Raw genomic sequence first — 14,407 nt, 5'->3', positions numbered from 1 at the left:
CAGCACTGCCGAAGCTCCACTCCCCTCTCAGGACTCTTGACCAGGGGCTACAATCGTTGGGTGTGCCCTGAACTGCAAGTTATGGGCTGTTCAAAAAAGCAGTTTTAAGATTCTTTGTGTATTGTCTTGTGTCTATAAAGCTGGCCCTCCTCCTGTCAGGCTTACAGAGTACACTCCCGTAGGATATTATGTGGAAAGGAATTTCAGCTTATAAAACAGGTTTACCAGTCGAAGAAAACATCTAGAGGATCTGCAAACTGTTTTTATGTAACTGTGAAACTCTAAGTGACATTTTTTCCTTATTATTATTTTAACCTAATTTTCAGTGGAAAAGATTATTATTCCACTCAAAGTATTGCCTACATCTTTATTAGTTCAGATAAACTACAAAAACCCCAACCCTTCAAAATCCCAAAAAACAAAACCCTGAGAAAAAAAAATGAGATGCCTTTAGTTAGAGACTAGTAGCTCACTAGCATTATCTTAAGCTATTTTACTCAATCTGTAGATTGCTGAACAGATGTTCAGTGGTCTTGTGTACTAGCAAGTCTCATTCTGGACTCTGTATTTCACTTTCCTTCTCTGGTAAATAAAAAGATTTCTTGTCCCAGTTAATCACAGAGAAAGTAAAGTATCAGTAAAAAACTCAGGAATGTTTGTTTTATAATCTTTGCTGGCCATTCTCCTAAGAGCAAAAACTAAGAGCTACCTGGAAGAGTTCAATGCACGTCACTCTTCAAGAAAAACATCTCCATGTAGACAGAGGGGCATCTCTAAAGATAGCAGTCAAATCATGGAATGTTTACAAAATAAATCATGATGCCATGGACCTATATGCACTTGCGAGTCTGGCAAAAGAGTAACTGCTGATCCTAGGAACAAAATTTCAGAAGGATTCATTTCAGAAATCTTCCAGTAAATTTGGATCCTGTCCTTCAGAAGTAATTGGAGCCCTGCTAGCCCCATCGTGACTGACCCGAAAAGCCAGGGAGTCGTGACCTTGCAGTACCGTGTGTTCACTCAGTTCTGTCCCCATCTAGTTCTGCCCTGTCTCATTTCTGCCTCCAAGCATTAAGCTGTTCAACAGATGGTATAGGGAAATTAAAGGGTTTGCTGAGTATTTTCAGAATCAATTTGAGTAGAAGTGCCTCTCTGTATGAAACTGTCTGCTGAGCACCCATGTTGTACACAGTGATTAATATTGTCAGTGATTAATATTGTCCGAAGTACTAAGAACAAGTGTCAGTGCTATATTCTGCACCAGTTGTGTCAAAGCCTTTACTTAGACAACAATTCACAAGTCTAAAGCCTCATCTTTTTACCAATAATACAGCTTCATTTGCACAGGAAGAGTAGAAAGAGCTGTATTTGTGCAATTCACTGTAAACCATTTAAAGCAGCAGCTAAGTTACACAGGAAAAGGAACTACCTTGAAAAGCCAAAAAGCAAAACCAAATAGCCAGCACACCTCACAGACTGACTACAACCCAATAAAATTAATAAATATATGAAATTTGTTAAATTCTTAATCAATCATGCATCTTGGCCAGCATTTGCTAATTTATGTTTTTAAGCTACTAATCCATTTCTAGAAGAAGTTTGAAAATGCAGACCTACGCTTGTGATTTTTCAGTGACCAAGGCAAGTTGTGATATTTTTAATAAAAAAAACCCAAAACAAAGTAACACTCTCATCAGCAAAATTTGCAAAAGACAGATCCAGAAGCATACCTTGACTCCATATAGAGACTTAATCCAAGAAATAAGGAGTCTGCTACCTAAGACAGAGATAGAAACCTATCTTTGGTAATAGAGTAAGTTGTTATGGACAGAATGTCAACACAAATACATGGTCATGTAAGATTACACATTTTATTTTTTTAAAAAGAACAATTTTATAATATACCTTGTTTATTTAACTCCTAACTGATTCAAGCATTAGCAATGTCAACTGTAGTCGTCAAAACCTGATCTGTTTGAAGGGGAGCGGGGAGGAAAAATCATGAGGGGAACAACTTCATTTTTGCTCTAGAGTACTAAAAGGAAGAACTCACAGAAACACAAAATAATAAAGAGAAAAAAATGTTTATAGAGCTCACAAACCTTAAGCTTGAGATACTTGAACCACCATTATGGTTGATGAGGCCTAGGCTGAAAGTCACCCCCCACAGACACATCAGTGCTCCTCAAGGCGCAATCCTTGCCTGTTGGGAAGCTCAAAGGGATTTGATGTATTTCACTGAACCTGAGAGGAATCATTGATAGGCCCCTTCACACACACAGAAACAGGTGTACCTATCATTTTACCTCTGTGTGTGTGACTTGATTATGGTATGAATGTTACTAACCCAAATCTACAGTTAAGTTGTTGTTATAATTGTAGTGAACCCTACTGAATCACTTTGCTCATAATGAAGTACTGAATCAATGATTAAACGTTCCCAAACCCCTTTGCACTTTTATCTTTGCATCTGTATCCTTTGCACCCTTACCCACTTTTGCATTCCTGGCTGCCATGTAAATAATTCTAAGTTGCTTCCTATTTGATCCTCCTTTGTTTGCTTTAACCTGTGTAGTAGGTAATAGAGCCATCCAGCTCTTTAAAGTAGTATTTTCCCAAATTCAAGCTAACCCCTACTTTTACAATACCTTTGACAATGTTTCTTTAAGCAGCCAAACCACTCATTTATAACAATAAGAATGGGGCAGATGCACCAAATCTTTAACACAGAAAGGTAAAGTTTTCTACATAACTGTGTACTTCTTTGTAGCTGTTCAATACTTTAGATAACTACCCATTTGATATTTAAATGCATTTAAATATGCACACAAGCACAGAAGTAGTTGCATGCACACACAGCTGATGAGGTGGGTCTGGCCTTAGCTACATTTTCATCTCCAAAAAAATCACATTATTGTTCTTGTTTCTCAGGAGAAGTAAGTTACTTCAGAAACTGAGTGCTGAAACTCAACATCTGGTTCCAAAAGCAGCATTTTCTGTTTTATTATAACGAAAAAAAAAAGTATGTATTCACACAAAAGAAATAATCTGTGTTTAAAAGATGCAAAGCGTGGATGTTGAAATACAAAAATGAAAGATATGTAGGAAGTGTTGTTAGTATCGTGATTCAAAATATGAGTGTATGTAAAAATCAGGACGGGAATTTCCCATCACTGTACGAATAATTTTAATTTCAATTTCACCTTATCCTCCTTGTGCACTAGAGAGCAGAATGACAGGCTAGACACAGAAATAAATATTGTCAGAGAGAAACAGAATTTATTATTTTTATTGTGTACAATTCCAAGCCCTATGGCATTCTGACCTGAAAAGAGAAAGGAAACTAAGAGAAATAACCTGTAGATGAAGCTGAAGATCCTATAATCCTATTTCCAAGTTGAAGGAGGTTGCCCTAAAACAATTTAAAGAAAAGTTGCATTTTTCTATGTTAACTTGTGATCAATATTAAATGCATTCAAGAGAGGATACAGTTTTTTATAGTGCGAAAGTCTTACAGACTCTTATACTTGTAAGGAAATGAGTCTGTCCCACTCTGCTGATTAGACAGGACTGTTTTGCGCAAGTCTGTCTGTCGAGATTCAGGTGCAACTTCGCTTTCCTTCACACAGCATGTGAGGAAGAAGTTCTGTGTACAGTAGGTTCATGTTCACAGTCTACTATCTTGGCAGGTGTACTTGTAGTAGTTTAAAACCTGTAGTGTAAAGCACTACTTACCCCAAAAGATGTCCTGGCTTTGGTTTTGGGGTTTCTTAACACACTGTATTTCTCCTGAAAAAGAAAAAAAATCCTGCCTTCTTTCGTCTTGCAGTCCCAATTAATTTTATACCCTGTTATCAACTTCAGGAAAATCAAATTATGAATTCATAGTTGTAAGAACAAACTGTGCCATCCTAGAGCTCTGCATACTCTCAAGTGTACAGCTCAAGAATTTCTAGTGGCAAGATTTATTCCAGTATCTGAAAGCAATGGATTTTTTCATATTTAGCTTAAATAAGGCATAGCAGCGAAACATGCAAGCCACTGACCACCCCATCAATTTAAGATGGCTTCTACTTTTCTCAATATTTCAAATAAAATTAAGCTCTCCTAGCAATATTCCATTTCTGTTAATTTGCCATTTTTGGATGTTTAAGAAATGCCTTGTTATATACCATGAACTTAGCAGCAGAACCGAGATCTGCTCTGACCGACAGGAAGAAATTTCTAGTATGTTAGAGAGGAAAAATTATTGCCAGTGTTAACCATGACCATCATTAACACAGACAGCATACAAGAAAACTCATAAGACACAAACATTGCTTAGACTTGAATACCACGACTGTCTGTCCCATATCTTTTTTCCTTTTACTAGTTAGGAGGTTTTGGCTTCTCCAGGGATCTGAAAACAGGTGACTGCCCATCACACAAGCAGGTCATAGCAAAACAGCATCTTAAAAATTCCTAGACCTTCTGTTTTAATTTTCTTAATATAGGTCTGGCTCAAGAAATCTGACATAGTCAAGGAACAGCCCAACTTGACAACAGCATTCCCTTGCTCACAGCAATCTGCACATCATCAAACTCCTCATAGCAACACAACTGCAATAATATTCTTATTTTAGTAATCTCCATGTAAAGCACAGGCATATGCCTCTCTTGTAGCTGTGCTTTCAGACTCCAGAATTATGAAAGCCAAGATTGCTTCTAATATCAGCCACCTTCACATTTTAGGAATGCCAAACATTCACAAGCTCTCAGCAGGGAGCATATGCTCCAACTCATCAGCCCAGAGATTTTGATGGCAATAGTCACAATAATTTCACAGTTACAGAAAATAAATCTTTTCATACTCTACTGTTTTCCAAGATACTATACAAATTTCACCACTAATTTCTAACTGTGACTTTTTCAGAGAACGAGACTGTAAAATGGGATCTAACTGGTGGCATGTTATATTCCTGTCACAGGCCACTGAAATTTACTGCTCTAAGCCCCAGCCTAGGCAGAAGTAGTTTAGCCTCAAACTTCACTTAGAGAAGAAGTTTGACACCAGCTGCTGCCAGACTTGTCTCCATATCTGCAGTGATCACAGCCATTTCACTTCTCAGCTACATGACAGCCCCCCAGGAGATGCTCTCATTGTGCCACCAGCTACCCAGTAATCCTGGATGCAAACAATCACAACAGGCAAACAGCCCTCACCCTCTCAGCAGACTACAACTCCTGGCATGGAAAGCAAAACACTGGAGGATGTCTGGAGGTCCTAGTAAAAGAAAAAGTCACTAAACAGGAACTTGTAGTTTCTTTTGCTCTATCTTCCTCCACCCAACTGAAACCCAAGAGCACCACGGTCAGTTTTCCACTTTTAAGTCAGTCCTGTATGTGTGTTTGTGAGAGGAACATTGGAACATGTCTCTACACAAAAGTACCTGTGCTGATGCCTACAGAAGGGTCAGTCACAGAAAATACTTTTCTTAAAAAAGCTGAGATCAGCTACTGGCAATTAAGAGGGAGTAGATTCTAGTGTTCAGATCGCAAAGTTATGGCCACATCACCTCCAGGACCAACATGAAACTAAGAACAGAACTGAACCAACTTAGCAGCATCCTTGGAAACTGCCAGGGCAAGGAACATTGAACTCCTTACCTCCTTCATGCTTTGGAGGCAACGTTCCATATCTTTTCTTTCCTACACTACAGCAGTTACTGAGGCAGCCAGGCCAGTACTGCAGGAACTTGTAGCAGTCACTTCTCTCTCTGGTGTGTTCTGCAAAGTGCTGTTTTACTGCCACCACTCACACAGCAGTTGACTGAAGGCAGAACAGGTAAACAGACCAGTGACAAGAACCTCTGCCCAAGGTTAATACTGTGGTAGGACTTGCCTCGCAGCACTCATCCACACACTACAGTTGTTAAGGGAAGTAACCAAAGTCAGTAAACTTCATCTTGAGTCACTTGGATGTAATATTTTTAAAAGTCAGTACACAGGACTGTTACAAAATAAGCAGAGTTATCTGTAAAGACAGTAAAGACACCCATGCAGATATGTAACAAGTTACTGAGTTCAAACACATTAGGAATTCAACTTATCTTTGTGTACTCTGCAACGTGATCTACCATTACCGAGACCTGTCTGACTGAGTTGTTTTCTTCCTTCTCAGCTTGAGAGACCAAAGGTAGCTCAGACCTTTTGGTCACAGGGAATATAAACAGCTAGAGAACCCATTTCAGTACTAAGGCTCTAACATCAATATTAGCAAGACTGCACTTCAGGCACTTAATAACAGCTTTTGCCATATTTTATACATTCCACTAAAAAAATAAGAATTAAAAGACCACATACAAACTGCACAGCTATATAAACACCCTACACAGAATGCAGAGCTAAAAATGTTACCCCAATTTCATAATTTTGGTATGAATCACTGCAAAATTCAGTCACTCATTGGGATTTTTTTACTGACTGTACACTGCTAAAGGCCATTACAAAATCCTCTCACAAACTAGAGCCCTCGCCAGCACCCAGAGGACCCCAGCAGCCCCGCTAGGAGTTTACCCACTTTCCCAAACAAAGGAGAGTTCTGCTGTTCAAATTACTCCCTTAGGGACACACTGTACAACCCCTCTGACTTAATTTTACTTCTTCAATAATACCACTGCAAACACACTGAATGCTAATAATAAATAATTTATTCAAATATTCAGTCTCTACGGAAGCACCATGTGAATCATCTTCCTGAAAAGAAGCTCCTGAAGAGATTGTCAGGTATCCTTCATGTGTGTGTGGGGAAGGCAAAAAAAGCTGATTTAAATAATTATGACATGTGAATGAAAAGTGATTTATTTTAACAAGGAGAGATAGTAGCTTTGCTCTTAATTCAGTATGTTGACCCAACCAAATCACCAGCAAACAGAGCATGACTGCCACCATTGTTTCAAAGACAGTGAAATGGCAGCTCAAAGAAGCGGAAGTTGAAGAGAAAACATGATTAAGTCAAAAGGTTTAATGCTCTGCTGATGAAAGTAACTACACTGGAACTAGACACTCAACCCCCCCAGGTCTCTACACAAAACAGTCACTTTTCAAATGTATCTCAGAGCAAAGAGTTCAACTGGGGGGAAAGTTCAAAACCCAAAATTCACTTTCCTGCAACAGCTAACAGACAGCTCTGTTGCTTTTTACAGTTATGTTCCCCCTGTTTAAAGTTCTTCCATTAGTGGAACATCAGAATATGATCCAGAGCCAATATTCTGTAGACTGATAGCCCTGGGCAGTGAAGACCACCATTATTATCCTCATCTCACAGAGCACAAAATCAAGAAATTATAACCTCAAAGGAAGAAAATGTATTTAAATTCTTTGAAACAGGAGATGATCAAATATGTATTAAGAAATTAAAGTTTAGTTGGATCTATAACTGTGTTATAGATCACAGCACCTAAATCTACCAATTCTAAGGCTGGATTGTTTTGTATTGCTCTTGGCATTTTTCTTATGGTCACCATGATATTTAAGTATTATATAATATTAAATTATCTGTAATACATACACCATGTTCTTTTTGTTTGCACCTCTAGGCAGTAGAAGAAATGAGAGCATTTCTCTCCAAGGTTAGTTTTCTTTTGAGGTGTGACATGCAATTCTGAAGGTTAAACACATGTGACACTCGCTGAAGTTTCTTGTCTTTCAACTCTCCCCTGTTCCTCCTCCTCAGCCCTGTTAGCACCAGAATGTACAGATACCTTCTACCCCTCTCCTCCCTACCACATGCCCAGGACTTGTACCTGTTCTGCTTGCCCAGTGAAAAGAGCAGATGAACTGAATTTCTACCAGGACAAAGAATCCCACTGTGCTTGCAGGGGTCCCTGGGTATTTGCTGGCAGTGTTGACAAAAACATTCCAAATTTTCCTATTATTAGACAGCAAATACATGTGGCTGCATGCATGCAGGCATCTTCTCTAAGTGATTTTATTGTCAAATTCCCTCTTGAAAGGCTTTACTCTTGAAAGTAAAAAAACAACTCCTCTCAGCTTCTAGAGAGTAAAGGCTGAGTAGTTGTTGTGGGCAGTACTTGTCCAAAGAAACCAGGCCCTGCTGCTGTTACATTCTTATCCTAATATCGCTATTAACATAAAAACATAGGCTGGGTGTCTTAATTTGTAAGAGTGAAAGCTTCTAATTTAGCCTTTTCAAGGGAAATAAGCAACAAATGTGCCCTTTTTGCCCTCCTCCCTGCTGGTTTATTTCCACCTCAGCAACTGCTTCTACTAATAGCTAAGGCTTGGAAAGGTGAAGTCCCAAATCTCCTCTCTCATTTCTTACAAATACTTACTGGGAAAGAGATTAAAATGCTTGTTAAGACATCTCAAGGATTCTCAAGCTTACTAGAGAAGAAAAAGATCTCTGTACAATTGTATGCACATGTTCAAAATAAACCGGTTTCTCATCTTTTCATGTCGGACAGCTCATTTCTGGTTTGTCCACAGTTCATACAAAATAAACTTTCTTATCAGGAATGCAATTTTCTAGCTCAAATACTCACCATTCTCAACTAAGAATAAAGTGATCCATGTGCTTTGGTACCTTCCTTGAAGTCTGAAATTATGGCCAGGTGTCAGATACAAATGAAACATGAAAGCCATCAGCCTGGCCTGAGGGAATTAAAGGTCAGTGGACTAGCAGTGCCCAGAGCTTCCACTTCTACTCTGCAACAAACTGTGGAGTCTCCATCCCACAGTGGTTCTGGTGACACCTAACCCTGTGAAGACAGTGTCTTCCAACCCTATCCTGTCAAAGGTTGCTGCGTCAAGTATCAGAGAAGAAAGTCTCTTGCATACAGTGCTTTCCCAGAGGAGAGGAGTACAAGTCATCCCCAGGTAAGCATCCTATCCCTTGCTCTGTTCTGGAGCAAGACGATGCCTATTCTCTGCAGCTGCTGGTAGAGAAAGAACTAAGCAGACCATGAGCTCTAGGGAGGGCAATCCCTCCTTTCTCAGCCTCCCTCAGCCAAGAGGGACCAGAGGTGACATGCAACTCCTCACTGTTCCCCTTCTGCATTCTTGGGGGGACAGATTTTCCTGATCTTTCTTTCCATCCTAATTAAAAGAGAATCATGGCTTCCAAGGAAAGCTATATTGTCTGAATTCAAGTCACTGACTGCTGCAATCCAGTTTGCACGTGTGAATCCCGGTCGGCAGGATCTCTGAAGAAAGAATTCACTGACATCCACAGGCAGCAGATTTAAATTGTGCTGTCAGAAGAGGAAGTGGAGGACCTTGCTCACACCAGAGAGCAGACAACTTGGCAAGGATCATGGCTCTATTTACAGTAGGTCAGGCACAACTGGAAGGTGAACCATCAAGTCTCAGTGAGGAGGCCCATCTCCATTTTTTTTCAACAGCAATAGGGACTGGATGACCCAGGTTCACTTTCCTTCCCCAGACAACGAAGACAAATCAAGACAGAACAAATTTGATACAAAAAGGCACTGTAATATGCTGTATTTAATTTATTAAAGTGTGAGAGCAAATAAGATTAAAAAAGAATAGTAACTTTGTTGTTTCGGGGTTTTTTTCCTCAAAAGGGAAGTTACATCTTTAAGAAAATAAACCAAACCCCTCCACAGTCCAGTTACATCTTCCAGGTGCACTCAGCCACTTGAATTTATATGACTGCATCTAAAAGGTAATTTGAAGGTATTTTTAGTTTATTCAAGAAGAATGTCAGATATATTAACAGCAAAATATTTTTATTATTACCGCTGATCTGTGAGAAACTGTATGCTCGAGTCTGTAACGTGAGCTTAATATCCAAGATCAGAGCAGAGGCAACAAAACTGCCCTTTTCAGAACACCATATATTAGTTTTAAGATCTTGAAGTTAATGTGACTATGGCCTCACCTATCTTCCCCACTATAAGTTCCTGAAGAATTTAGAATATGTCTAGATGTTTTCCACCATAAGGACTTTTTCCTCATATATATTTTATTATATAAAAATGAATGTGCTATAATAGAACAGAAAAAACAATGAGAACAAAGGCTCTCCATACAGCAGATTTAAAAAAAAATGAAACAAATTATTTGAAACAAACATACAATATATACAGTAACTACCAAAAAAACCCACAAAAAAACCCCAAAAAATAAACCCAAACAACAAAACCAACAACAACAACAAAAAAAATCAAACAGAAAAAGAAAAGCAGCAAGAGCAAAAATATGTTTTATACAGAAATTCTGAAGGCTAGAAAACAGCAATTTCCATGGACACACAGGTCAGTTTTGAGAGAAGACAGAGTCTGGTAAGACTGAAGGTCCTACCTAAATTAAGCTCAGCATGGGACTTCTCAAGAAGACCAAGCAACACAAAGATACAGGGAGGACCCATCACCTAGCAGAAGGAGTTCAAGACTTCAGAAAGCACCTAGGCAGGTGACTTACTCAAATATATAACTGGGTAGAGAGTTAATCTAAGAACAACAGTACCATGCTCCTCACAAAAAAACTCCTAAGGCTGCCATCTCATATCTAATAAAATCATAGGCAAAAAGAGAACAGTGTAAATATATTCCAAAATTCTTCAAAAAATACAAAGCCAGAAAGTAACAGAGAATAATCCCACTCATGTAAAAAATATTAAGGACAGAGAATAGCTAAAATGAATTTTAGCCTCCCTTTCTCTTCCTTTGCTATTTTGAGGTACAGAGATAACTGTTTTCTCAGTCACTTTCTCAGAAGAAATATGTTAAACTCTTTACAATGGTTAAGATTATTTTGCCAAATAATTCTGTTATAAAATGAATGGAAACCAGGAGCATCTACAAGTCTTCTTGGCTAAAGAAAGCACTACTCACATTGTGGAATTTTTGTCTTCATTCCTCAGACCAGAAAAAGTACATTTTTCTTAACTCAGAAGAAATGAGGTGTGACAAGTGCACGTGAATACCACATTTACTATAATTACAGAATTATTCTGTATTATTGTCTATAACACAGCGAACATTCTTTTCAAACATAGTAGAACAATTATCAAATAAAAATAGCTTAAAATCCCTTTGTTACCACACTTTGGCCAATCAAAAGGCAGTACTATAACTTGAAACCAATAATTGAGTCAATTTTTCATTCTCGTCTTTGCATTAAGCAGATTATAAGCACTGGAAAAGACTTGAGATGGTCATGTAACATGGGTACTGACAACCATCTACACCTCATCTCACACCTCCCTGCATTGCTACCATTTCTCTACACGGGTCTTCTGGAAAAAGATGCTCAGAAGCAGCAAAGTGGTGGATGCACTATTTCCATGCAACCTGCTAAAGCCTGTATATTAAAGAGCCTATTGTAGGGAAAAATCCAAAGACAGAAATGAAAGCTAAAAGACAGAGAGGAAGGCTTTATTGATTTATCTTCTTGCTTTAAAATTATAACCAAGAAGTGTTTAAAGATTGCTTTAATGAGGTTTTTCTTCATACTCTCATCCTTCCAATCTCAGTTGCATCATGCATATCACAGCCCTAATGGGCTGTGTTTTCCACTTGAAATGGCAATGCAGGATGCCAGCTCAGAACGCAGAATGCTAGGCTTTGTTACTCGCTGGAAAAGGCAGTTATCTCTTTTCTCTATTTCTTTAATATGTTGAAAAGTTTTGGCCTTTTAGATTTTCCACCCCAATATGGAAGGCAGAAGAGTGCAGAGGAGAAAAAGGTAGAGAACAGTGTATTCTTCTTCATTGTGAGAAGGCTTTAAGCAACAACTGAGATAGGGAAGACTACAGAAACAGCTGTTATTAATTCCTGCTATCTTGCATCTTAAGAAAAGGCAAAAACATTTCTGCCATACAGACTTGACAGAGCAAGTTTACATTTTATCAACTTAGATTACGAAGACGACATATGTGCAAATACTGTTGAAAAAGTGAAATAAATCAAGCTATTTCACAGTAGTTCTTTTTATTTACGAAAAATATTTAAAATCTAATTCTTTTCATTAGGAAGGACTGTAAAGGTAGCAGATCTATCAGATCAGACAAGCCAAAAGCAGCTAAACTCTACAATTTATACCATCTCCTAGTGCTAAGAAATAACCTGAATGCTTCAGTGTATTTAAAATTCACTTGAACAAATCTCAGCATAGATATTAAATAGTTATGCAAATTCTTAGGTACGTGCAAGGAATTAACTTGAAAAATATTCTCAGGTAAACCTCAGGTGCTGGATTACTTAGCTGAGAAGAAGGTAATGCTGTCTGACAATGAATTATTTGCTTGTGTGTCTCGTTGTGAGTAAAGCTCCATCGTAGGTGATTTGGATAAATGTTCCTGAGAACACTATATAGCATTTTCTGTCAGAAGAAAGACCAGAAAAATCTTGGCACCAGGAGAATGAAGAGAAAACAGACAATTTATGGATAAATCCTTGCAAAGACCATAAAATGATCCTCAGTGGTGTAAGTTACTTTGCACCATAGGGAAACACTCGTGATCTGGGGACACAGCCTTCTGCTTCTAAGACACCTTCTTCATGAGTGATGTACTCAGTGGCAGAAATATAAACAGACACAGCAGTGAAAAACTATTTTAAGAAGTCTGGTAAGGTAGACTGAAAATTTTCAGCTATCTAAACTGCAGTCATATAGCTTCCATATATACTGTCCATACAATGGAAATTAGGTATTTAACACTCCTCTATGAATTTAAGTAGTATTAAACATGGTAGCTTTCTTGAGACAAACACACTGACATTGTTTTCCCCACTACATCATGGCTACCAACCTTCTGGTACCTTTTGCTATCAGTACAATTAAGGAGTAAAGAAAAGGATCTCTCTTAAAGAACAACCTTCTGTGTTTCATCCACAGAGCTAAAAGCAGTGTTCCTGGAACATTTCCTTCTGGGCACTCTTTATTCACACAAAGGGAAAAAACCAAAAAGCCACCCTTCACCATATATTACAACAAGCAATTTAATGATCTGAGGAAAGAAAAAAAGCAGCAACTTTCGCAGACTACACTCACTGTACGTGGTAAACCGTCATTTTCAAGGCACCAGATGCGCAATAAAGGAGAAAGGGTAAAGGAAACAAAAAAACATTTGGTTATTTTCTTGCCAGGTGAGAATCAAAAAAGCTGTGCAATTTGCAGAAGTTATTCCTCAAGTAGAACGGGTACTCCAGGATATAGTATCTATCACCTACCTTGTAGAAGGGCTCCATTTCTCTTGAAAAAGGTGCTTCCTGGCCAAATGGGTGGACCTGATGTGCTAAAGGGAATAAGAAACAAGTGTAAAGAAAATCACATTTGCATTGTAAGTTGCAATTATAAGTTACTATTTGCATAAATTATGTTTTGTTCTAAAGCGAACGTAACATCCTGACACTTTTGCCTTCAAGCAAGGGTCTAAAATTTCATGTTAAAAATAGGTTCATTTGATTCAAGATTGACATTTTCTTCATGAGGAAAAACCTCCTTAGCAGAGCACACACCCACACTCTCTTGGAGGAAGAGAGAAAAAAGCAATTTCGAATAAATAATAAAAAACCTCAAAACAACGTCAAAATTATTTACTAAATTCTCAGTACAACCAAACACATTACCTTTTCCAAACATACCTGGTAAAAACTCTAATGTTTTACGGCTTTCACTCAGCTGTGGCAACATGCTTCCCCAGCTAATGTGTCTGCCCAGGACAGCCCTGGCCTGACACCGGGCAGTTCCCACGCTCCAGCCCCTGGCACACAGCTGCCTACCCCCCCATCTCCTGGTGAGAGGACTGAGGCGAGGCAACCCTGCTCCTGCCCTGGCTGCAGGAGGTGACGGGGCCAAGCTGTTATTCTACACCCCCCGCATGACCACTGAGGGCATGGTCTGGGAGGAAAAGCCAAGTACCCCACTGGAAGTGCACCATTTTGCCTCCACAGTGAGAATGTGTTGGGATCAGCCTGAGGACTCGGTCCCTGCCACAACCATTGGTCTCCCTCCTGTTTTTGCTGAAACAGTTATGAGACATGAGGATGAAAAGAAGTGGCAAAAATGTGAATCCACAGTAGCGCTGAACAGACAGGGCTAGCATGAAGGCCGATGGCGAGAAAGGAGAGGTGGGTGGTGACCCCAACCCAGCTGAGTCCATTGAGTGAAGCTGAAAGGAGTCCAGCCAAACCAAGCTCAAAGGAGCACAGATGAATGGCTGGAAAGCTGCAGCAACCCTGGAGCTGACCTCCAGCACATCAGAGCCATAGAAATGGTGGTACAGGCACCTAAGAGGAAATGAACCCAGTGGAGCAGCAGCACAACCTGACTCAGAAGACCTAGGTTTTGGGAGGTTTGCTTGTCACTGTTTTCAGTTGTTTTGGGCTGGGGGGCAGAAAATGCTATCTACAGGAGCCCCCCCACCATCTTGCCTGGGTTC

The 14,407-nt window shown here is 39.2% G+C and overlaps 1 protein-coding gene across 6 annotated transcripts in view; it reads right to left on the bottom strand.

Moving 5' to 3' along the window:
• FOXN3 (forkhead box N3) overlaps positions 1-14,407 on the bottom strand; it is a 199,328-nt gene that overhangs the window by 54,903 nt on the left and 130,018 nt on the right. For all 6 annotated transcript variants that reach the window (XM_083864082.1, XM_083864086.1, XM_083864087.1 and 3 more), the window contains one exon: positions 13,197-13,261. In XM_083864082.1, the coding sequence (XP_083720208.1) occupies positions 13,197-13,261 (65 nt within the window). The remainder of the gene's footprint in view (positions 1-13,196; positions 13,262-14,407) is intronic.

This window comes from Zosterops lateralis (assembly GCF_965231275.1).
Source record: "Zosterops lateralis genome assembly, chromosome: 6".
Lineage (NCBI taxonomy): Eukaryota > Metazoa > Chordata > Aves > Passeriformes > Zosteropidae > Zosterops > Zosterops lateralis.
This window is presented reverse-complemented; position numbering and strand designations above follow the sequence as displayed.